The sequence below is a fragment of the Artibeus jamaicensis genome, unplaced genomic scaffold (assembly GCF_021234435.1).
Source record: "Artibeus jamaicensis isolate MK-2021 breed Jamaican fruit bat unplaced genomic scaffold, CSHL_Jam_final contig_1715, whole genome shotgun sequence".
In the NCBI taxonomy this organism is placed as follows: Eukaryota; Metazoa; Chordata; class Mammalia; order Chiroptera; family Phyllostomidae; genus Artibeus; species Artibeus jamaicensis.
This window is the reverse complement of record NW_026521335.1, coordinates 967,174-986,356: the sequence shown is the minus strand read 5'-3', so window position 1 is coordinate 986,356 and position 19,183 is coordinate 967,174. Positions and strand designations below refer to the sequence as shown.

The 19,183-nt window shown below is 39.1% G+C and overlaps 1 protein-coding gene across 8 annotated transcripts in view; it reads right to left on the bottom strand.

Moving 5' to 3' along the window:
- SETDB1 (SET domain bifurcated histone lysine methyltransferase 1) overlaps nt 1-13,813 on the bottom strand; it is a 35,392-nt gene extending 21,579 nt beyond the window's left edge. For 5 of the 8 annotated variants that reach the window (XM_053670169.1, XM_053670180.1, XM_053670181.1 and 2 more), the window contains exons 1-8: nt 13,530-13,689; nt 12,256-12,526; nt 11,208-11,359; nt 2,890-2,924; nt 2,384-2,483; nt 1,607-1,732; nt 1,246-1,447; nt 613-686 (exon numbers count right to left, since the gene is read on the bottom strand). In XM_053670169.1, coding sequence (XP_053526144.1) covers nt 613-686; nt 1,246-1,447; nt 1,607-1,732; nt 2,384-2,483; nt 2,890-2,924; nt 11,208-11,359; nt 12,256-12,515 — 949 coding nt within the window. In that variant the 5' untranslated portion in view covers nt 12,516-12,526; nt 13,530-13,689. Of the gene's footprint in view, nt 1-612; nt 687-1,245; nt 1,448-1,606; nt 1,733-2,383; nt 2,484-2,889; nt 2,925-11,207; nt 11,360-12,255; nt 12,527-13,529; nt 13,690-13,713 lie in introns of those variants that run through there. The other 3 variants (XM_053670179.1, XM_053670170.1, XM_053670183.1) reach the window with 3 other exon arrangements.
- Between the last annotated feature and the right edge of the window lie 5,370 nt (nt 13,814-19,183).

Sequence of the window (19,183 nt, the reverse complement as noted above, 5' to 3'; positions counted from 1 at the left end):
TGATTAAAAACTGTTGCTTCTGTCCTGGCTGGGTGGCTCAGTTAGTTGGACCATTGTCCCGTACACCTATGTTGTGGGTTTGATCGCTGTTTCTCTTTCTCTCAAATCAATAAACATATCCTTGGTAAAGATTTTTAAAAATCCCTTAAAACAAAACAAAACAAAACAAAATCCCTGTTGTTTCTGTAAGAGTCTATCCCTGAGCTTGAGTCACAGGTATGGAGGATACCATGAAGTTCCCATCCAACACAGCTTCTGTAGAAAGCACCATTCAGCCTATAGATTTACACACATTAGATGAAGTATGAGGCTAGGAAATAAGTATGAGACTAGTATCTTCTCAAATCTAAATCACTTAGATGTGAAATCAAAACATGTCTATAATACAATTGTCCACCCAAGGTCAGTTATGATCTTCCAGTGTTTCACTGTGGCTACAAAACCCATCACTGGAGATGAACAAATAAAGCTGTATTTCTCAAAGGACATTAATCAAACTTATGTTGAGACTGAAGCACCAAAACCACTAGGGCTTTTCAACTGTTTGTCTATAGAAGAAATACAAGGTAGAGGAAGATGAACAGAACTAAGGAAGAAGGGAGGGATACTCACGTGGCCGGCAAATAGGATACAATTCAGATTGTGTGACATAGGAAGCATAGCCATCGTCAAAGAAAATGAGAAACCTGTAAGGAAAGAGCCATAGTAGAAAGATTAGGGGATCATACTGATCATGACCTAAAGCATTATCTTATCATCGCTTCCATTCCTCCTGATCAAACAAGACACACTTTAGGGAAGATATTCCAGTTTACTATTTTCTTCCTGCTATTCTTTCTTCCCACCCCAGGAGGTAAGAATTCTCCCTTAATCTATCTAATACAGCCCCACTTTTCCAAAAGCTATTTACTCCTGTGCCACTATCAGATTTGTATTCTGAAAACCACTTAAGTCTCCACTTTATTTCTTTCTTCTATACAAATTCCCTATTCTCCAACCATTAATCCATCCTGATTACTCTCTTCCTAGATTTCCTCCAAGTTTTCTCTTTAAGACAGGAAAAAAAGGCAGGGGGCAGAAAGAAAGAGTCATCCACAAGACTCTACTGGCGAAGAAAGAGAAAGGGTTTTGGGCCTCTGAGGACTAAGAGCACAAAGGCTAATTGTGAGATCCGGACTATGACTGAGATGGGGCAGGTGCTGTGCTCCCAGCCTCTGCTCTCTTTACGATCCTCTGTCCAGGTACCTGAGCTTGTTTTTGACGTTTGGTGTCTCGGCTACAATGCCAGCATAGAGCCAGACCTGATTCCGGTCTTTGTATCTGGCCACCACTCGACTGCCCACATACAGCTTGTCAGCAGGAGGGTGGTAATCATAGGCAATATGGTTCCCTGACAGTAGACTCTTTCCTTTGTTGTCAAATTTCACCTTGTACTTCTTTCCTGGCCCTGAGGGAAAGATAGACAAAAGTTTTTAAAAACCATCAGTTTCTGTGTAAATCCTGGCTACTGTGTGAGACAAAAGGCAAGGCTGCAGGGAAAAGAAATAATCAGCAACGGAGACCTGCAGGTTGCCTTTCATTAGCTCTTCCTCTAGCTTGAACATACCAACTGTCGAGATGGCAATAAGGGTGCCTTTGTGCCATGTCTTAGTTCTCTTCTTGCCCAAAATGCGCATATTGACTATCAGGTCACCATCTTTACTCAGTTCTCCAGACATCTGACTCAGGGTTCCTATGGAAGAAAGCAATGTTCTTGTAAAGAGATATGGCACAGACCGGGGAAAGAATAAAAAAGTAAAGAGGGCAGCAGGGTAATCAGGAAAAATGGAGTAATTTTTTATCCTTAGCCACTACTGCTGCTCTCTTGGTCAAGGGCAAAAATACTTAACATAGCTGAAACATAGCTGACAACTATTATGCTAACAGGAGAAACTTGAATAATTGAAATTCACATGTAATTCAATAATGTTTCATTTTAACCAACTGCTTACAACTCTTAACAATATTACCAATCATAAATACAAAATAGCATTTATAAAACATTTTCCTGTTAACAGCCCCATTCTATACACAAAGCTTCCCTCAGATTGCTTTTAAGTATCTGAGTTACTCTATTCTCTCTGGTCTCCATCTGGAAGAAGTAGTCATGAGCATGAGCTAAAAAGATATTTGGATAAACCATCACATAACAGAAAAGTAGCTGGCTTAAGCAAACAACAGGGAAAAGCAAAATCATAATCTTATACTGACTTGCATAGTCTGTGGTGTTAAAAGAACCCAACAAAGGTAAAGAAGAATTCTGAGAAGCTAAAACAAAGTCAGTTATCCATGAAATCTGTCCGAATGCACCCACACCTGCATTGAGGTACCACTTGATCCTAACCTTTATGTAGGTCCTGAGAACTGCTTTTCTTGTTGACGGCATCCATGAACTTCTGGACATCTTGAGCTGACTTCCTTAAGGCAGCCATAGCTTCACGAAGCTGTAAGGAAAGGGATAAAGGAAACTGAAATAGCAGCATTGATTAGAAGTAGTTTTAAAATAAGAAGTAACTTGTCTTTCAAAAAAACAAAATAGATTAGTTGTGTTTGGCAGCTTATGGTTACTTTATCAGGCAAAATTGCCCTTTCTTACAAATTTGGTTCAGAAATCAGTTTTAGAAAGCTTTTCTTGATTAATCTCAACTAGCTCAGCACCGCCAAATTCTACATTCATATAGCACTCCATGCACAAATCTCTAAGGAACCTCTTCTGCATTCGTGTAACATCTGTTACAGGACTGCAACAAGTAGGGCTGATTACAGAGTGAATGACTTTATGTCAGGCCAAAAATTTCTCTCATTTTCGTATTCTTATCTTTAACCCTTCTCCTACCCATTCCAACTCACCTTCTGGTCTTTTGGAGTTCTGCTCCCAGCATCACCTATGGATGAAATAAACTAATGAGTGTAAGATACGTAACACAAGAATTTTCAAGAAACCAAGAACTAAGCTATTTAAAAGCATTATCATGGAAGTATTATCAATAGTAACTGAAAAGTAAACATGGGTACACATATATATGTAAAAGTACCAAAAGAGTTCAAAGAGATACATAGCAAATAAATGACAGTGCTAACCAGGGGTAAAGTACTGGGGCACGTGGTTTATAGGATTTTGGGTTTTCATTGTATATTTGAATTTTTATAACAATAATTATGGATTTTCTGAATGTTCTGAAAAAAGATATGTAATCAATAAATTAAGCAAAAATACTTACTCTTAAGTAATGCTGTACAACAGAACTCCCTGCTATGATAGAACTGTTCTGTATCTGCACTGTCCAATCTGTTAACATGTGGCTACTAAGCAAGTGAATGTGGCTAGTGCAACTGAGAAAATAAATTTTAAATTTCATTAAAAATTTTAAAAATCAGGTATTCACATACTGTAAAATTTACCCTTTAGTCGTGGCTAGTGTGGCTTAGTGGATTGAATGCTGGTCTGTGAAAGAAAGAGTCACTGGTTTGATTCCCAGTCAAAGCACATGCCTGGGTTGTGGGCCAAGTCCCCAGTAGGGGGGGGTGTGAGAGGCAACCACACATTGCTATTTCTCTTTCTCTTCTTCTCCCTCCCTTTCCCTCTCTAAAAGTAAATAAATAAAATCTTTAAAAAAGTTTACCCTTTAAAAATGTTTGAGTGGATTTTAGTATATTCACAAAGCCGTATAACTCACTTCACTAATTCCAGAACATCTTCATCACCCCATAAGGAAAAACCACTGAGTATGTGGTTTCCTTTTCAGGGTGATAAAAATACCTATTAGCAGTAACTCCCCATTCTAGCCTCCTCCGAACTACTGGCAACGACTAATTTACTTTCTGTCTCTGTGGATTTGTCTATTCTAGATATTTTATATAGTCATAATATATGTGTTCATCATACAAGATTAATTTTTTGCAGTATTTATAAAACACTCCAGCAGCAGAATACACATTCTTTTTCAAGCACACATGGTTCATTCTCCAGAACAGACAATATCCTAGGCCATTAAAAAAGCCTAAATATATTTTAAAGAACTGGAATTATGCAAAGTATGTTTTCTGACAACAATGAAGTTAATTTACAACAGAAAGAAATCTGGCAAAGTCCCAAATATTTGGGAGTCAAACAATATACTTCTAAATGACCCAGTGGTCAAAGATAAATCATGAAGGAAATAAAAAACTTATGAGTTGAATGAAAAGGAAAATACAACATATAAAAATTTGTGAGATGCAGGTAAAGCAATGCTTAAAAGGAAATTTACAGCTTTAAGTGTTTATATTAGAAAGAAAAGTCTTAAATCAATAATCCAAGCTTCTGCCCTGGCTGGTGTGACACAGTTGGCTGGAGTGGCATCCTATAAACCAGAAGCCCATGGGTTTGATTCCCAGTCAAGGCACATGCCTAGACTGCAGGTTCAGTCCCCGGTCAGGGCTGTACAAGAGGCAATTAATTAACGTTTCCTTCTCAAATCGATGTTTCTCTCTTCCCTTTTCTCCCTCCCATCCTCTCTCTTCATTGATCACACATTTCTCTATTACATCATCAAAGGCTGCTTCCTTGTTGGCCACGGCGGGCAGGCAAGCTGGGAGTATCCTGAGATCTACCATTGTGGGAGGGGTGGGGAGTCTACATGCCCCATCCCCTCTTTCTAAAATCAATAAGCATATTCTCAGTTGAAGATAAAATAATAATAATAACAACAATACCTGCCCTGGCTGGTGTGGCCCAGTGGATTGAGTGCCAGCCTGCAAACCAAAAGGTCACGTATTTAATTCCCAGTTAGGGAACATGCCTGGATGGCAGGCCAGGTCCCCCGTTGGGAGTGTGTAAGAGCTGATATCTCTCTCACACATTGATGTTTCTCTCCCTCTCCTTCTCCCTCCTTTCCCATTTCTCTAAAAAATAAACTCTTTAAAACATAAAAAAATTAAAAAAAAAATCTAAGCTTCCAATTTAAGAAACTAGAAAAAGTACAGCAAATCAAACCTAAGTTAAATGGAAGGTAGAAAATAATAAAGATTAGAGTAGAAATCAATAAAAACCAAAAGAGTAAAAAACAAAATCAATGAACCCAAAAAATGGTTCCTTAAAAAAGGGCAACAAAATTGATAAACCTTTGCTATATTAACCAAGAAAAAGAGATTCAAATAACCAATATCAGAAATGAGTCTTCTGGATAAGATGAAGGAGTAGGTAGATATGCTTTGCTTCCTGCAGGAAGCTCAGAGAGTTCAAAAAAAGTTGGACTCAATGAGGAACACACCAAAACACATCATAATTACATTATCCTAGATTAAAGATAAGGAGAGATTCTTAAAAGCAGCAAGAGAAAAGGAGACAGTTACTCATAAAGGAGTTCCCTTGTAGGCAAGAAGGGGCTGGAAAGAATTCCAAGTCATGAAAAGCAAGGACCTACACCCAAGATTAAATCCAAATCCAGCAAAGCTGTGATTTAGAATGGAAGGGCAGATAAAGTGCTTCCCAGATAAGGTCAAGGTCAAGGAGTTCATCATCACCAAGCCATTATCATATGCAATGTTAAAGGGACTTACCTAAGAAAAAGATAAAAACTATCAACAGTAAAATGACAACAAACTCCCAACTACCAACAACTGAACCTAAAAAACAAAAACAAACTAAGCAACCAACTAGAACAGGAACAGAATCACAGAAATGGAGATAACATGGAGGATTTTCAGTGGGGAGGAAGGGGGAGAGAATTGGGGGGGAGTACAGGGAGTAAGAAGCTAATTGGTAGGCAAGAAATAGACTGGGGAAGGTTAAGAACAGCATAGGAAATGGAGAAGCCAAAGAACTTGTATGTACAACCCATGGACATGAACTAAGGGGGGGCGGAATGCTGGAGGGAGGAGGGGTGCAGGGCAGACAGGGATAAAAGGAAGAAAGAAATAGGACAACTTAACAGAATAATCAATAAAATAAACTTAAAAAAGAGAAAGAAATGATATCACTACAGAATTTATGGAAACTGAAAAGGACCATAAGAAAATACTATGAACAACTTTATGGCAATAGTTTAGACAATTTAGATCAACATGGAGAATTCCTAGAAATTCACAAAATTAATAAAAACCAACTTCAGAAGGAATAGAAAGTATGAAATAGCTATATCAAGTAAAGAAAATAAATCAGTGATTAAAACCCTCCCCACAATACATACAATGTGGTATCCTGGATTGGATCCTAGAAAAGAAAAAGTCTAGAAATCAAAATAAAAGCAAAGAACCAATGTTTAGTTCTTACTTTTAACCAATGTACCAAAATATATTAATATTAAAAAAACTGGTGAAAGGTATATAGGAACTCTCTGTTTTATGTAAAATTATCCCAAACTAAAAAGCTTATTAAAAAAATTTTTTTTCTACAAAGAAATGCCGTGCCAAGATTGCTGAATATATCAAACATTTAAAGAATAAATAATATCATTCCATATAAACTCAGAGGAGCAAGGGGAATACTTCCTAACTCATAAGGCCCATATTACCCTGATATGAAAATCAAACAATACAACTCCAAACAGCCTACATAAACGTAGGTTCAAAATTTTTTTTAACTGAATTTATTGAGGTGACAGTGGTTAATAAAATTATATAGGTTTCAGGGTACAACTCTATAATGCGTCATCTGTGTATTACATAGTGTTTTCACCTCCCCAAGTCAAGTCTCCTTCTACACTCCTTTCCCTTCTGGTAATGTTTAGTACTGTGGTCTTTGTAGATACAAAAATTCTTCTCTTTTCTTTAAAAGGACTTTATTTATTTACTTTTAGAGAGATGGGAAGGGAGGTTGAAAGGGAGAGAAACATCAATGTGTGAGAGATACATTGATTGGCTGCTTTTCACATACACGCAACTGGGACGCTGGTCCCGCAACCCTGACTGGGAACTGAACTGATGATCTTTCGATTCACAGACTGGTGCCCAATCCACTGAGCCATACCAGCCATGGCAGTATAAAAATTCTTAACAAAATACTACCAAATCCAATACTGTAACATATAAAAGGGATTATACATTAAAACAAAGGGAGAGGGGGTTTATTCCAGGAATGCAAGTTTCATTTAATATCCAAAAAATACAGAAGTAGCTGATAAAATCTAAAATCCAATCCAACTATGATAAAAACACTGATAAAACTACGAATAGAATCAACTTCCCTAAACCTGATAAATATTTTCTACAAAAAAACCTACAGCTCACAGCACAATTAATGCTTAAAGATCAAATGCTTTTCCCCTAAGATCAGGAACAAGGAAAGGATGGCTGCTCTTGCAACCTTTATTCAACATTATCCTGGAAGTTTGAGTGAGTATAACAAGAAAAAAAAAAAGAAAGAAAGAAATTAATGGTATCCGAGTTAGAAAGGAAGAAGTAAAATTAACTTTATTTGCAGACAATACGATCTAATACACAGAAAATACAAACAGACCCACAAAACCTTGCTACCAGATCAATATACAAAAACCAACTATATTTTTATATTCTATCAACAAACATTGCTAAAATGAAATTAAGAAAATAATTTCATTTACATTAGCATCATAAAGAATTACTTAGGAGAGCTGTACCATGTTCATGCATTAGAAGACTCAGTTAAAAAGGCAATACTTCCCAAATTAATTTTTAGATTCAATACAGTTCCTATTAAAAATCCTAGCAGCTAAATTGTTTTTTTGGTAGAAAATGACAAACTGTTTCTAAAATTTACTTGGAATATATAAGACATAAATAATTTTGGAGGCTTTTTAGTAAGTGATTTTACTACTTACCATAAAGCTATAGAAAGCAAGGCAGTGTGGTGCTAGTATAAAGGCAGACATTTAGATCAATGTGACAAAATAGACACTCACATATACAGCCAGTTGATTTCTGACAAGGATACCAAAGCATAGTCTATTCAACAAATGGTGGCAGAACAACTGGATAGCCATAAGGAAAATAAACAAACCAACCTCAACCCGACTTCATTAGAAGATGAAAAGATCATTATCTGGGGCAGCCCAAAGCCATGGCACCCCTTGCAGCCGAGGGCCCTGAGCTGCTGAACCTGTAGGCCGGAAGTTGGAGGGAGCAGCGAGTGCCTGGAGTATGACCGCAGACTTCCGCCAAGATGGAGGCATAGGTGGAAACAGTGTGCCTTCTCACAAAACCAAGTTTAAAGACAACAAAATTTTAGTAACAGAAACGCAGCCAAAACACAGAAAATTGAACTATTGGGAAGTCTGACAACAACAAATTCTTCAGCCAGACTGGTAAGAGGGGTGAAGTCAGTGACTGGCGGAGCAGGGTTACGCAGGAAAACTCTACCAGACCAACCCAGGCATGCTGACGGGCTGCGGTTGGCAGATCCCAGGGGAGGGGCTATAACAGGCAGACCCAGTGAGCGACGGGCGGACCCAGTGAGGGTGCAAGGCGGCAGGCTGATGGCGGTCACACATTCCTAAACAGATAAACCAGCAGAGTGAGCAGTGAGACAGACCAGGCAGGCCCCAGTGGTGGGAAGCAGCAGAGGGGACCGCTTTTTCTCCCTATCTGACCCCACCCCCACATACAGCATGACAACCCAGTGATCTGGGTGGCCCTGCCCTGGTGAACACCTAAGGCTCCACTCCTCATACTTAACAGGCATGAACAGACCAAAAATGGCTCAAGAGGAACTCAAAGCCCCAGAGCCCATAACTCTAAGTGACCAAGAAATAGCCAAACTTTCAGATGCACAGTTTAAAACACTGGTGATCAGGATGCTCACAGAACTGGTTCATTTTAGTCACAAATTAGAGGAATAAATGAAGGCTAAACTAATTGAAATGAAGAGAAATGCACAGAAAACCAATAGTGATGGAAAGGATACTGGGACTCAAATCAAGGGAGTGGACCAGAAGGAAGAAAAAAATGACCAAATAGAAAAGGATGAAGAAACAAGAATTCAAAAAAATGAGGAGAGGCTTAGGAACCTCCAAGACACCTTTAAATGCTCCAACATCCGAATTATAGGGGTACCAGAAGGGGAAGAGACAGAGCAACAAGTGGAAAACTTATTTGAACAAATAATAAAGGAGAATTTCCCCAACCTGGAAAAGGCAATAGACTTCCAGGAAATCCAGGAAGCTCAGAGAGTCTCAAAGAAGGTGGACCCAAGAAGGAACACACCAAGGCACATCATAATCATATTAGCCAAGATTAAAATGAAGAAGAGAATTCTAGAAGCAGCAAGAGTTAAGGGGACAGTCACCTATAAAGGAGTTCCCATCAGACTGTCAGTGGATTTCTCAGAAGAGACCTTACAGGCAAGAAGGGGATGTAAGAAGTATTCCAAGTCATGAAGGGTAAGGACCTACACCCAAGATTGCTCTATCCAGCAAAGCTTTCATTTAAAATGGAAGGACAGTTAAAGTGCTTCTCAGATAAGGTCAAATTCAAGGAGTTCATCATCACCAAGCCCTTATTAATATGAAATGTCAAAGGGACTTATCTAAGAAAAAGAAGCTAAAAAAGATGAACAGTGAAAGGACAGCAAACTCACAGTTATTAACAACCACATCTAAAACAAAAGCAAACTAAGAGGACAACTAGATCAGGAGTGGAAACATAGAAATGAAGATCTCATGGAGGGTTAGCAACAGGGGAGTGGGAGGGGGGGAAGGTACAGAAAATAAGTAGCATAGACAGTAGGTAGAAAATAGGTAAGGGGGAGGGCAGGAATAGTATGGGAAATATAGAATCTAAAGAACCTGAAATACGTGGTCATAAACTAAAGGGGGGGAATGGTGGGGGGGTGTGCATGGTGGAGGGGAATGAAGGGGGGAATAGAACAACTGTAATGGCATAATCAATAAAACTTTTTTAAAAGTATGACTGCATTAAAAAATACTGGAAGGAAAAAAAAAGATCATTATCTGGGAGAAAATTTTGTAAAATGTATCTGATAAATGAATTGCACCTAAAGTATATTAAGTCTCTAAGTAAGTAACTAAAAAAATCAAACAACCGAACTTTTTTTAAAAGGTAAAAAATTTGAGTTATTTCCCCAAAGAACATACATAAATGGCAAATGAGTATGGAAAAAGAAGCTCAATGTTCTTGGGGAAATGTAAACCATGATCATAACGTGATACCCACCACACCCACTAAAATGGCTAAAATAAAAGACTAACTGTGTAAGACCAAGCACTGGCAAAGATGTAGAAAAACCAGAACTGCCACACTTGACTAGTGGGAACATAAACTACAGGGCAACTTCTTAAAAACTCAAACATACACTTTCCACAAGACCTAACAAAATTCCACTCCTAGGCAGACTATCCAAGAGACATGAACCACTTGTCCACAGAAAGACTTACACACCAGTGTTCGTAGCAGTAACACTCGTAGTGGCCCCAAATGGTAAACTACCCAAATGTTTACCAATTGAGGAATGGATAAAAATGAGGTATAGCCATACAATGGAATACTACTCAGAAAAAAAAAACTACTGATAAATGCAACAAGTCATGGATGAACCTCAAAAACATTTGCTAAGTAATAGAAACCGGACATAAAAGAAGACATACTGTAATTCCATTTACATGAAATTTCTAGAAAAGGCAAACTTTGACAGAAAGGAAACAGATCAGCAGTGCCCGGGGGAGAGGCACATGGAGATTAAGCAAAGAGCACAAAGGGACCTTTTGGGGTGATCAACTGTTCTAAAACTGTTCTTCACTGAGGTGAAGACTGCACTACTGTATAAATTTACTAAACTCAAGCTCTATACTTACAGTGGGCAAATTTTATAGTATGTAAATTACACCTTCATAAGACTGTTCCAAAGTATACAAACCCAACAATGTTTTGAGATATATACATAGGTGCTAATGCCACCTATAAAAAAAAAGCAAGGGAATTCAAAATAGCGGTTACATGGAAAGGGGAAAGGAAGGCAATTCAATCAGAATTGAATTTACTACTTTGTACTACTTTCTACTCAATCAGAAAGAGGTATAAAGGGCACATTTTGATACTATTTTTTCCTGTAACAGGAAAGAATAGACAAGCCTAACAGTTAGAATAAGGAATTAGTGAAACTGGCTTCTCCTCTCCTCTTTTATCTTCTATTCGTTCATCTTCCAGTGTTTCAGTTTTGATTCTGAGACTTTCCTCTCCATAGCTTCATCTCTTACCTGAATCGATACTGAGAACATCATCATCTTCATCAGGAATCTCAATTATTTCTGTAGGTCGAGAAGCTTCATCCTCAGAGCTACTGTCCCGGTACTGTAGTCCCAATTTAGAGTAAAAGTCCTTCACCAAAGACTCACAATTAGTCACTGCCCTAATATTGGAACACATGTAGAAAAGGTCAAAGCCAGCAGGAGGTGTAGGAACCATTAGAATTTATATAAATTTAAATAAAAGCTGACTTTAATTTATAAACAGCCATATGCCAAGTATCTCTGTTTAGAATTTAGAATGCTTCTCCCAAAGAGAAATGTTTAAATAGTGTTTTCAGATTAGTTTCTCAAAAATCCAAAATAAGCCCAAAGTCTGGTCCTGTGAACCATACCTCATTATTTACTTTGTTGTTATTTGAAAATGATACCCTAAGTGATAACTAGGGTATCAGGAACAAATATTCTGGGAGTTTAGCATTAGATTCAGAGTTCTAGGAACTTATTAACACTCTATAGTTACATAAAACAATAACTCTTTATGATCTCTACTCCCTAGACAACTCTACTCCCTAAGAAAATAAAGCAATTGCTCTGAAGTGGAGTGCAAGAGGAAGGGGAAGGGACTCAAAACCTGGACTCCCCTACAGCTGATCATATATTTGGCTCTAGTACATATCATATATGGGTGGTTGAAAGATAAAATATCAGACTCCAACTTTTCTTTAAATTGAGTTTTAGAAAGAGAGGTGGAAGGATGGAGAGGGTGGAGGAGAGGGAGAGAGACAGACAGATATTAATTTGTTGTTCCACTTATTCATTGGTTGATTCTTGTATGTGCCCTGACCAGGAATGCAACCTACAACCTTGGCGTATCGGGACAATGCTCTAACCAACTGAGCTACCTGGCCAACGCCTAGACTCTAACTTTTGAGGAAGAGTAAGGTTCTACACATCTGCACTTTAGAAACTATAAAGTGCTTGGCATAACATGATGAATTATATATTAAAAATGTCTGCCAATGGAGAGATTTCCTTCTCCTTCCCATGTAGTCCTCACCTGGAGGCATCATCAAAGAGCTGGTCAACATGGGCCACCTCAGATTCCTTCTGTATTACCCACATCTCCAACTCTGCTAGCTGCTTCTTGCGTTGCTGTATAAAATCCATCTTTTCCAGTTCTTCATCAATGAACTGCCGAAGTTCCTCCATGGAGATACCCAGCTCCTCAACCACTGCTTGTTGCAGCTCTGCAATCTCTTCAGACTCTACTGCAGCTGTTGCTGCATCCAAACCAAGGCACCCAGGGCGGGATGACATGCTATTGTCTTCTACATAAAACAAAAAATGAAAATTACCTTTCGAGTCATTATGACCACAATAGGGAACCTCAGTCCTCTAATAAAACTCATTACTTGATATTCAAGTATTGTTAAGTTTGAGTCTATGTTCCCTCTCCCCATTCTCCAGTATATGATGATAAGATTTTGTAGGTTTCATCTTATGTTACAGACTATGGACCTGAATAAGATTTAAAAGTATGAGAGGCCATATATTATTATTCAACAGAGAGCTACTGGAAATGTTTTAGGAAAATGAAGAGAACCAATTCATTGAGGAAGACACAGGCATGCAGGTTGGGCTTCCAGATGACTTTAATAAAGTGAGTATTTCAATACAGTGATCGATAACCTTTTTGCTGAAAGTCTTTGCCTTCAGTTTGTTTAAAAAAAATACCTACGAAGCGTAATAAAAGGTATGCCTGTATTTCTGTGACCCGTTTCTTAATATTTTCTAAATACATCTTTGCACGCTATTGCCTAGTTTGAACAAATATTTCCATATGAAGAGTAGGAGCTGGTCTTTAACTCGCTGTCTTCTGTTTTTAATCATTTGTTCTCTTCACATTACTTTGCTTCCATGTGGAAACTCAGTGTTTAAAAAGTCTATAATACTTAAGTACAGAAAAATGTGCAGCAAAGAGGGTTCTCCCAAGAAGAGGGAAATAAAGCATCCTTGGGAATAAAATAGGGCTACGTAAAATCTACAATCCAATTATAGCCGGGTTATCTTTTTTAATCAAACGGTTAAAGTAGAACTGAAAAGCAGAACGCCTTACGATCCCAATGCCAGTTCTCACAACCCCCATTTTTCCTTTGCCCACACATCGCCCCACCCTCCGTGCTACCCATTTTAGAGGTGCGTCCCACCCCCGCCCGGCAAACCCTACTCAACCCCGCCCCGCTTGCCTCCTGGGGAAAACTTCCTTCCCACCCTCGCCCGACCGCCTCCCACAAACAAAACATTTCCGACAAGCCGCTGGTCTCCAATTACCTCAGTTAATTTCCCACACCTCCCTAATTCCAACTACAATAGTTCCTTCTCACCAAGCAGACCCCAGACTCAAGCCTCAGAGGTCGGCCTCTACGGGAGAGAACGAAAAGGGAAAGGGGGATAGGGGGAGGGGAAGAAATGTGAGGGAGGGAAGGGGAAGCAAAAGACACGGCCGGAAGCAAACCTTAGGTGCCGTTCCGGTCCCCAGGACGGTAGCCTAACCGGGTCAAATCCAAAACTGCTGGGCGCCCCTCAGAGGCTAGGACAAACTTAGGCGAGTTACGCGTGCGTCAAAGAGAGCGTGCCAGGGCACACGTGAGAAGCCGTTGGGGTAAAGTGGGCGTGGTCTGGAAATATTACAGAGGCTCCGCCTCCTCCTCCATCCCCAACTAGTGGCATCCAATACCAAGCTTACTGCGTTAGGAACTCAGTTGGCAGTCTTTTAGGTGTAGATTTTTTGTTTTATTTGGGTTTGTTTAATTACAAAAGCCATACAAATTGTAACAAGTTGAGGATAGCAAGATGTAACAGGAAAGATATGTCCTCTGCTCCCCATCACTTACCACCCCTGCTCCTTTAAGGTAAAACAGCCTAGTTTTAGGCTTGTACATACAGGGTCATGCGTGTGAATTTTTTGGGGGGAGGGGATTCAGGCATACCTTGAAGTCAATAAAAAGGATACAATTTGTCTTTTTGATAGTTGCATAATACTTCATAGTTTGACTAAACCTTACTTAGAAATTTAGATTATTTTTCATTTTTAGCCACTACAAATAATGCAATAAACATTAACATCCTTTTGAAGCAGCACTGTTATTTCTGTGGAAGAGATTCTGCAGAATGGAATCTGAGGGGGAAAAAAAGTACTTTTTTTCATTTTAAAAAAGTTGAAACAATTTTTACTCCCACTAGTAAATCTCTGGAAGTATTTCTTTTCCCACACCTTCATTAGAACTGGATGTTAACTGTTTAACTTGAAAAAATTTGACATGTGTTAAATAGTATCTGCATTAGGATACACTAGGTTATGTTGTGGCAACAACTCCAAAATCTTAAAGCAAAAAAAGCTGTGCACATTTCTTGTTGACACTGCATAATCATCTCTAGAAAGTTGGCAGTGGAACTTTGTTCATGATAGCTGCTCAGGAATCCACGTAATGAGTCATCATGCCAGAAGGAAAGAAAGCTAGAGGGTCTCACATTGGCAATTAAAGTGACTCAGGACACTGTCAGTTACAACCCATGAGTCATAAGGTTCTACCCAGCCACAAAGGGGCCAGGGAAAATAGGGCTCCAACTCTGGAAGGTGGGATAACCAGGTATATTTGATGAATCAGCTCTATTCACTACCATAGTATCTCATTATTGCTTTAATTTGTTCAACAATCTTTACGCTAACAGCATCTGACTTCATTTAAAAAGTATAAACCACAACCTGCTGAGTAAGACTGGAAACAGGGACCAAGCAGCCATGATTACCAGAGTCCTTGAAATTCTCTCCTACTGACTACACTTTCACTATACTCATTTCACTTGCCTGCCAGTTTCCTGGGAGCATTCTAAGTGCCTATGTCCAATTGTTAAGACATGGGAATTAAAATACAGAGAAGCAAAGGGTTTCTCTAGATATTGGGTTGGCCAAAAAGTCCATTTAGTTTTTTCATAAAATAAAAGACACATTTTTCATTTTCACAGATAACTTTATTTATTTGGATATTTTAAGTATGTTGGCTATCTCCCGCTATTAAATTCTAGTGGGTAGAGACCAGGGGTACTGCTAAATGTAGCTCTAAAATGCAATTCTAGCCCTGGCTGGTGTGGCTCAGTGGATTGAGTGCTGTCCTGTGAACCAAAGGGTTGTTGGTTCGGTTCCCAGTCGAACCAGTGCCTAGGTTGCAGGGCAGTTCCCCAGTAGGGAACATGTGCAAGAGGCAACCATACACTGATGTTTCTCTCCCTCTCTTCCCCTCTGTCTAAAAATAAATAAATAAAGTCTTTTAAAAAAACAAAAAATAAAATGTGGTTTTGATTATGTCACTCCCTTGCTTTAAAACTGTCTTTTCTTTATATTTATAAAGCAAAGTTCAAACTTCACAAATTTCAGGCTCTTCATTATTTTATGGCTGTGTTTTCCATTCCTCTGTTCACACTCCTGATTATGTCTTATTTCCCCAGCATATTTATATATTTTACTTTGTATCTGCATACCTTTGTTCATTGTGATCTCTTTTCTGGAATGCCCTTTCCCTTTCTGTCTGGTGAAATTTCAATTCCCTAAGTTTTTATAGACTGGCAGTCAAACTTTAGCCTGTATCAGAATCACTTGGAGGGCTGGTTAAACCACAGTGCTGCCCCACACCACCCGTGGAGTAGGCCTGGGTGGATCTGCAAATTTGCATGGCTAACATTTTTCCAGGCGATGTGCATCCTACTGGTACTGGGACCAGAGTTTAAGAGTCACTGTCCTGGACCATCACTCACCCTCTTCAGAATTAACTTCTCTGTGTTTCCATGAATTTAGTTCATTTCCACTTGAGTTATCTGTGTATGTCACTCTCTCCTCTGCTGAGTTGTTATTAATTCAGTGCTGAGATTCTGTGTTAATCATCTTTGTTTCCCCAGACACCTGACTTATTGCCCTGTACATGTGGTGCTCTGTAATGTGTGATGAGGAGAAAGCATTGCTCTGCTCTGATTGTGTTTCTATTAGTTGAATTTTCAGCTTTCTGATGTGTGTGGAGGTGGTTTAGGTGTGGAAGTGAGGAATGGAGCATGTTTGAGATAAACAGGAGCTATTTGAGGCATCATATTCCAGTCTGTTTTCTTCAATGCTCTGAGAAGGCTGAAGAGTTAAGACTGGCAGAAATCAGCAGTGGGACTCAGGAAGTGTCTGCTAAGACTTTGCTACCCCATGTTCAAATCAGGGAGCTTGTTAGAGATTCTAAATCTCTCACTGGCCCTGCTAAGTATGTACTGAATCAATATCTGAATTTTAATAAGACCTTCAGGCAATTTATTTGCTCACTAGAATATCAGAAACATCACAGGAAAGGTAGATTTGAGCTGTGTAATCCTTTCTAGAGCAGGGCCTCAATAGTTAGGGAGCTAAGCTGTGGCTTTGCTTTTGTCAAGGTCTGAAGACTAATGCTTGTCAGAGATTCAGGCCCTATTGTAAATGACTCCAATTATTAAACTTTAAAAGTTATTGAGGTAGATAGCTTATTACCAGTTGAATAATATAAAGTAATAAGTAACAGACACACCATTTAGAATACTCATGTCGGTGTGCTCAGCACATTCATTTTCATAATACACTGTGATACATTGAAAAATCACAACCCATGCTACTTAATACTTGACCATGAGATATCAGCACAGGGGCCAGACTCTTTGAATGCCAAATGATCCTTTCCCTGCAGACAGACTTAAGGGAATTAGATTATAATCTAAAGATTGCTGAGTGATCTCAGAATCAAAAGACAGGAATTAAAAATTTGAAGGGCTTCAGGCATCAGGAAAACAATGTAAAGGAGCAAAATAGGTTGGGTGAGAACCATGGTGACCTGGGAAATACCTCCTACAGGTAGCAGTTGCTACTTAGCTCCAGCTAATTTTTGTCCTGCATGATAGTTACAGTTGATAGTTGCCAGATCCATCATTTTCCCTTAAACTTAAAATCCATATTTTTATATGGAAATTCCTGAGCTTTAAATGTTGATGACTAATTAAAAAGATGTGTAAATTCTGTAATACTCTCTCAATCAGCAACTCGACTGCTAGGAATTAAACTACATAGCTTTGAAATTGCATACTTTGAATGTGCATACCTTTGAAGTGATGTAAATGCTAACTTATCTTCTGCAACATTGTTTGAAACAGCAAAATATTTAGAAACAATGTCCATTTTTATCAGCAGGGGGCAGGTTAAACAAATTATGGCACACCCCAACAATGGAATATTCTTAAACTGTGTTTTAAAAAAAGAGGATAAGGAAGCTCTTTCTGCATTTATGCCAAGTGATATTCAAGACACATTATGAAGTGAGAAAAGCAGGTGCAGAACATTCATTTACATCCTGTTGTTTGTGTAAATGATGGCAGAAATATACATTTTTCTTACATATACTTAAAATATCAGTGGAAGGAGATAAGAAATTAACACCGATTGTGGTTACTGAACACCGGTTGTGGTAACACCGGTCTGTCACTGAAGAGGGCGGGCGAATGGAAGCATGGGGGACAGAGTTCAAGAAAAGACTTTCACGGTACACCATTTTATACTTTTTGAATTCTGAAACAGGAAAATAGATAGTTTATTCACACATATTATGTTAAAAAGAAAATGTCTGTAAAGATACACATATGTGCAATAAACTACCTTAACAGCAGTTACCTCTGGAAGGAAGGATTGGGGAACGAGGTAGGGTCTAAGAATTTTTTGCATTTTTATCATCATCATCATCATAATGATATGCTATATATATACTTTCTTGTGACTACCATAAGAAATTACTATAAACTAGATGGCTATAAAAAACAGAAATGTATTCTCTCCCAGTTCTGAAGGCTAGAAGTCCAAAATCAAGGTGTTGGCAGGGCTGCGCTTCCTCCAAAGGCTCTAGGGAGAGTCCTTTCTTGCCTTCCAGCTTTGGTGAACCCTTCCCTTCCAGGTAAGGGTTCTTTAGCTGTGGATGGATGACTTCAGTCTCTGCCTCCATCTTCACAGGGTCTTTTCCTCTGCCTTCCTGTGTCTTCTGTTCTTCCGTCTTTTATAAAGACACTTGTCATTGGATTTAGGGCTCACTTGGATAATCCAGGATGAATTTACTTGGGATTCTTAAATTTATTATATCCACAAAGACCCTTTTCTTCCTTTTTTTTTTTGCTATGTAAGCAAAATTTATTTGTGATATGTTCTAACGCAAGAGAACAGGCCTAGGGGGGACTTCCGCCAAGATGAGGCGTAGGTGGAAACATTGTGCCTTCTCACACAACCAAGTTTAAAGACAACAAAATTTTAGCAACAAAAAACACAGCCAAATGACAGAAAATTGAACTATACAAAAGTCCGACAACAATGAACCGATCAGCCATACCAGTAAGAGGGGTGGAGCCAGCATTGGAGTGGGTTGGGCAAAAAAGATCCCCCCATCCAGGCATGCAGGCAGCCGTGGGCGGATCCCATGTGTCGGGTAGCAACGGGCAGACCCAGTGATTGGTCATTTTTCCTTCTTTCTGGTCCACTCCATTGATTTGAGACCCAGGTTCCTTTTCATCACTATTGGTTTCCTGTGCAATTCCCTTCATTTCAATTAGTTTAGCCTTCATATGTTCCTCTAATTTGTGACTAAAATCAACCAGTTCTGTGAGCATCCTGATCACCAGTGTTTTGAACTGTGCATCTGAAAGTTTTGCTATTTCTTGGTCACTTAGAGTTATGGGCTCTGTGGCTTTGAGATCTTCTTGAGCCATTTTTGGTCTGTTCGAACCCGTTATGTATGAGGAGTGGAGCCTTGGGAGCGGGTTGGGGCCGCCAGGGCAAGGTTCCTGGGTTGTGAAACTGTATGTGGGGGCGGGTCAGAGTGGGGAAATGGCGGCCCTCTCTGCTGCCTCCTGCCTCTAGGGCCTGCTGGGTCCTTTCTCACTGCCTACTC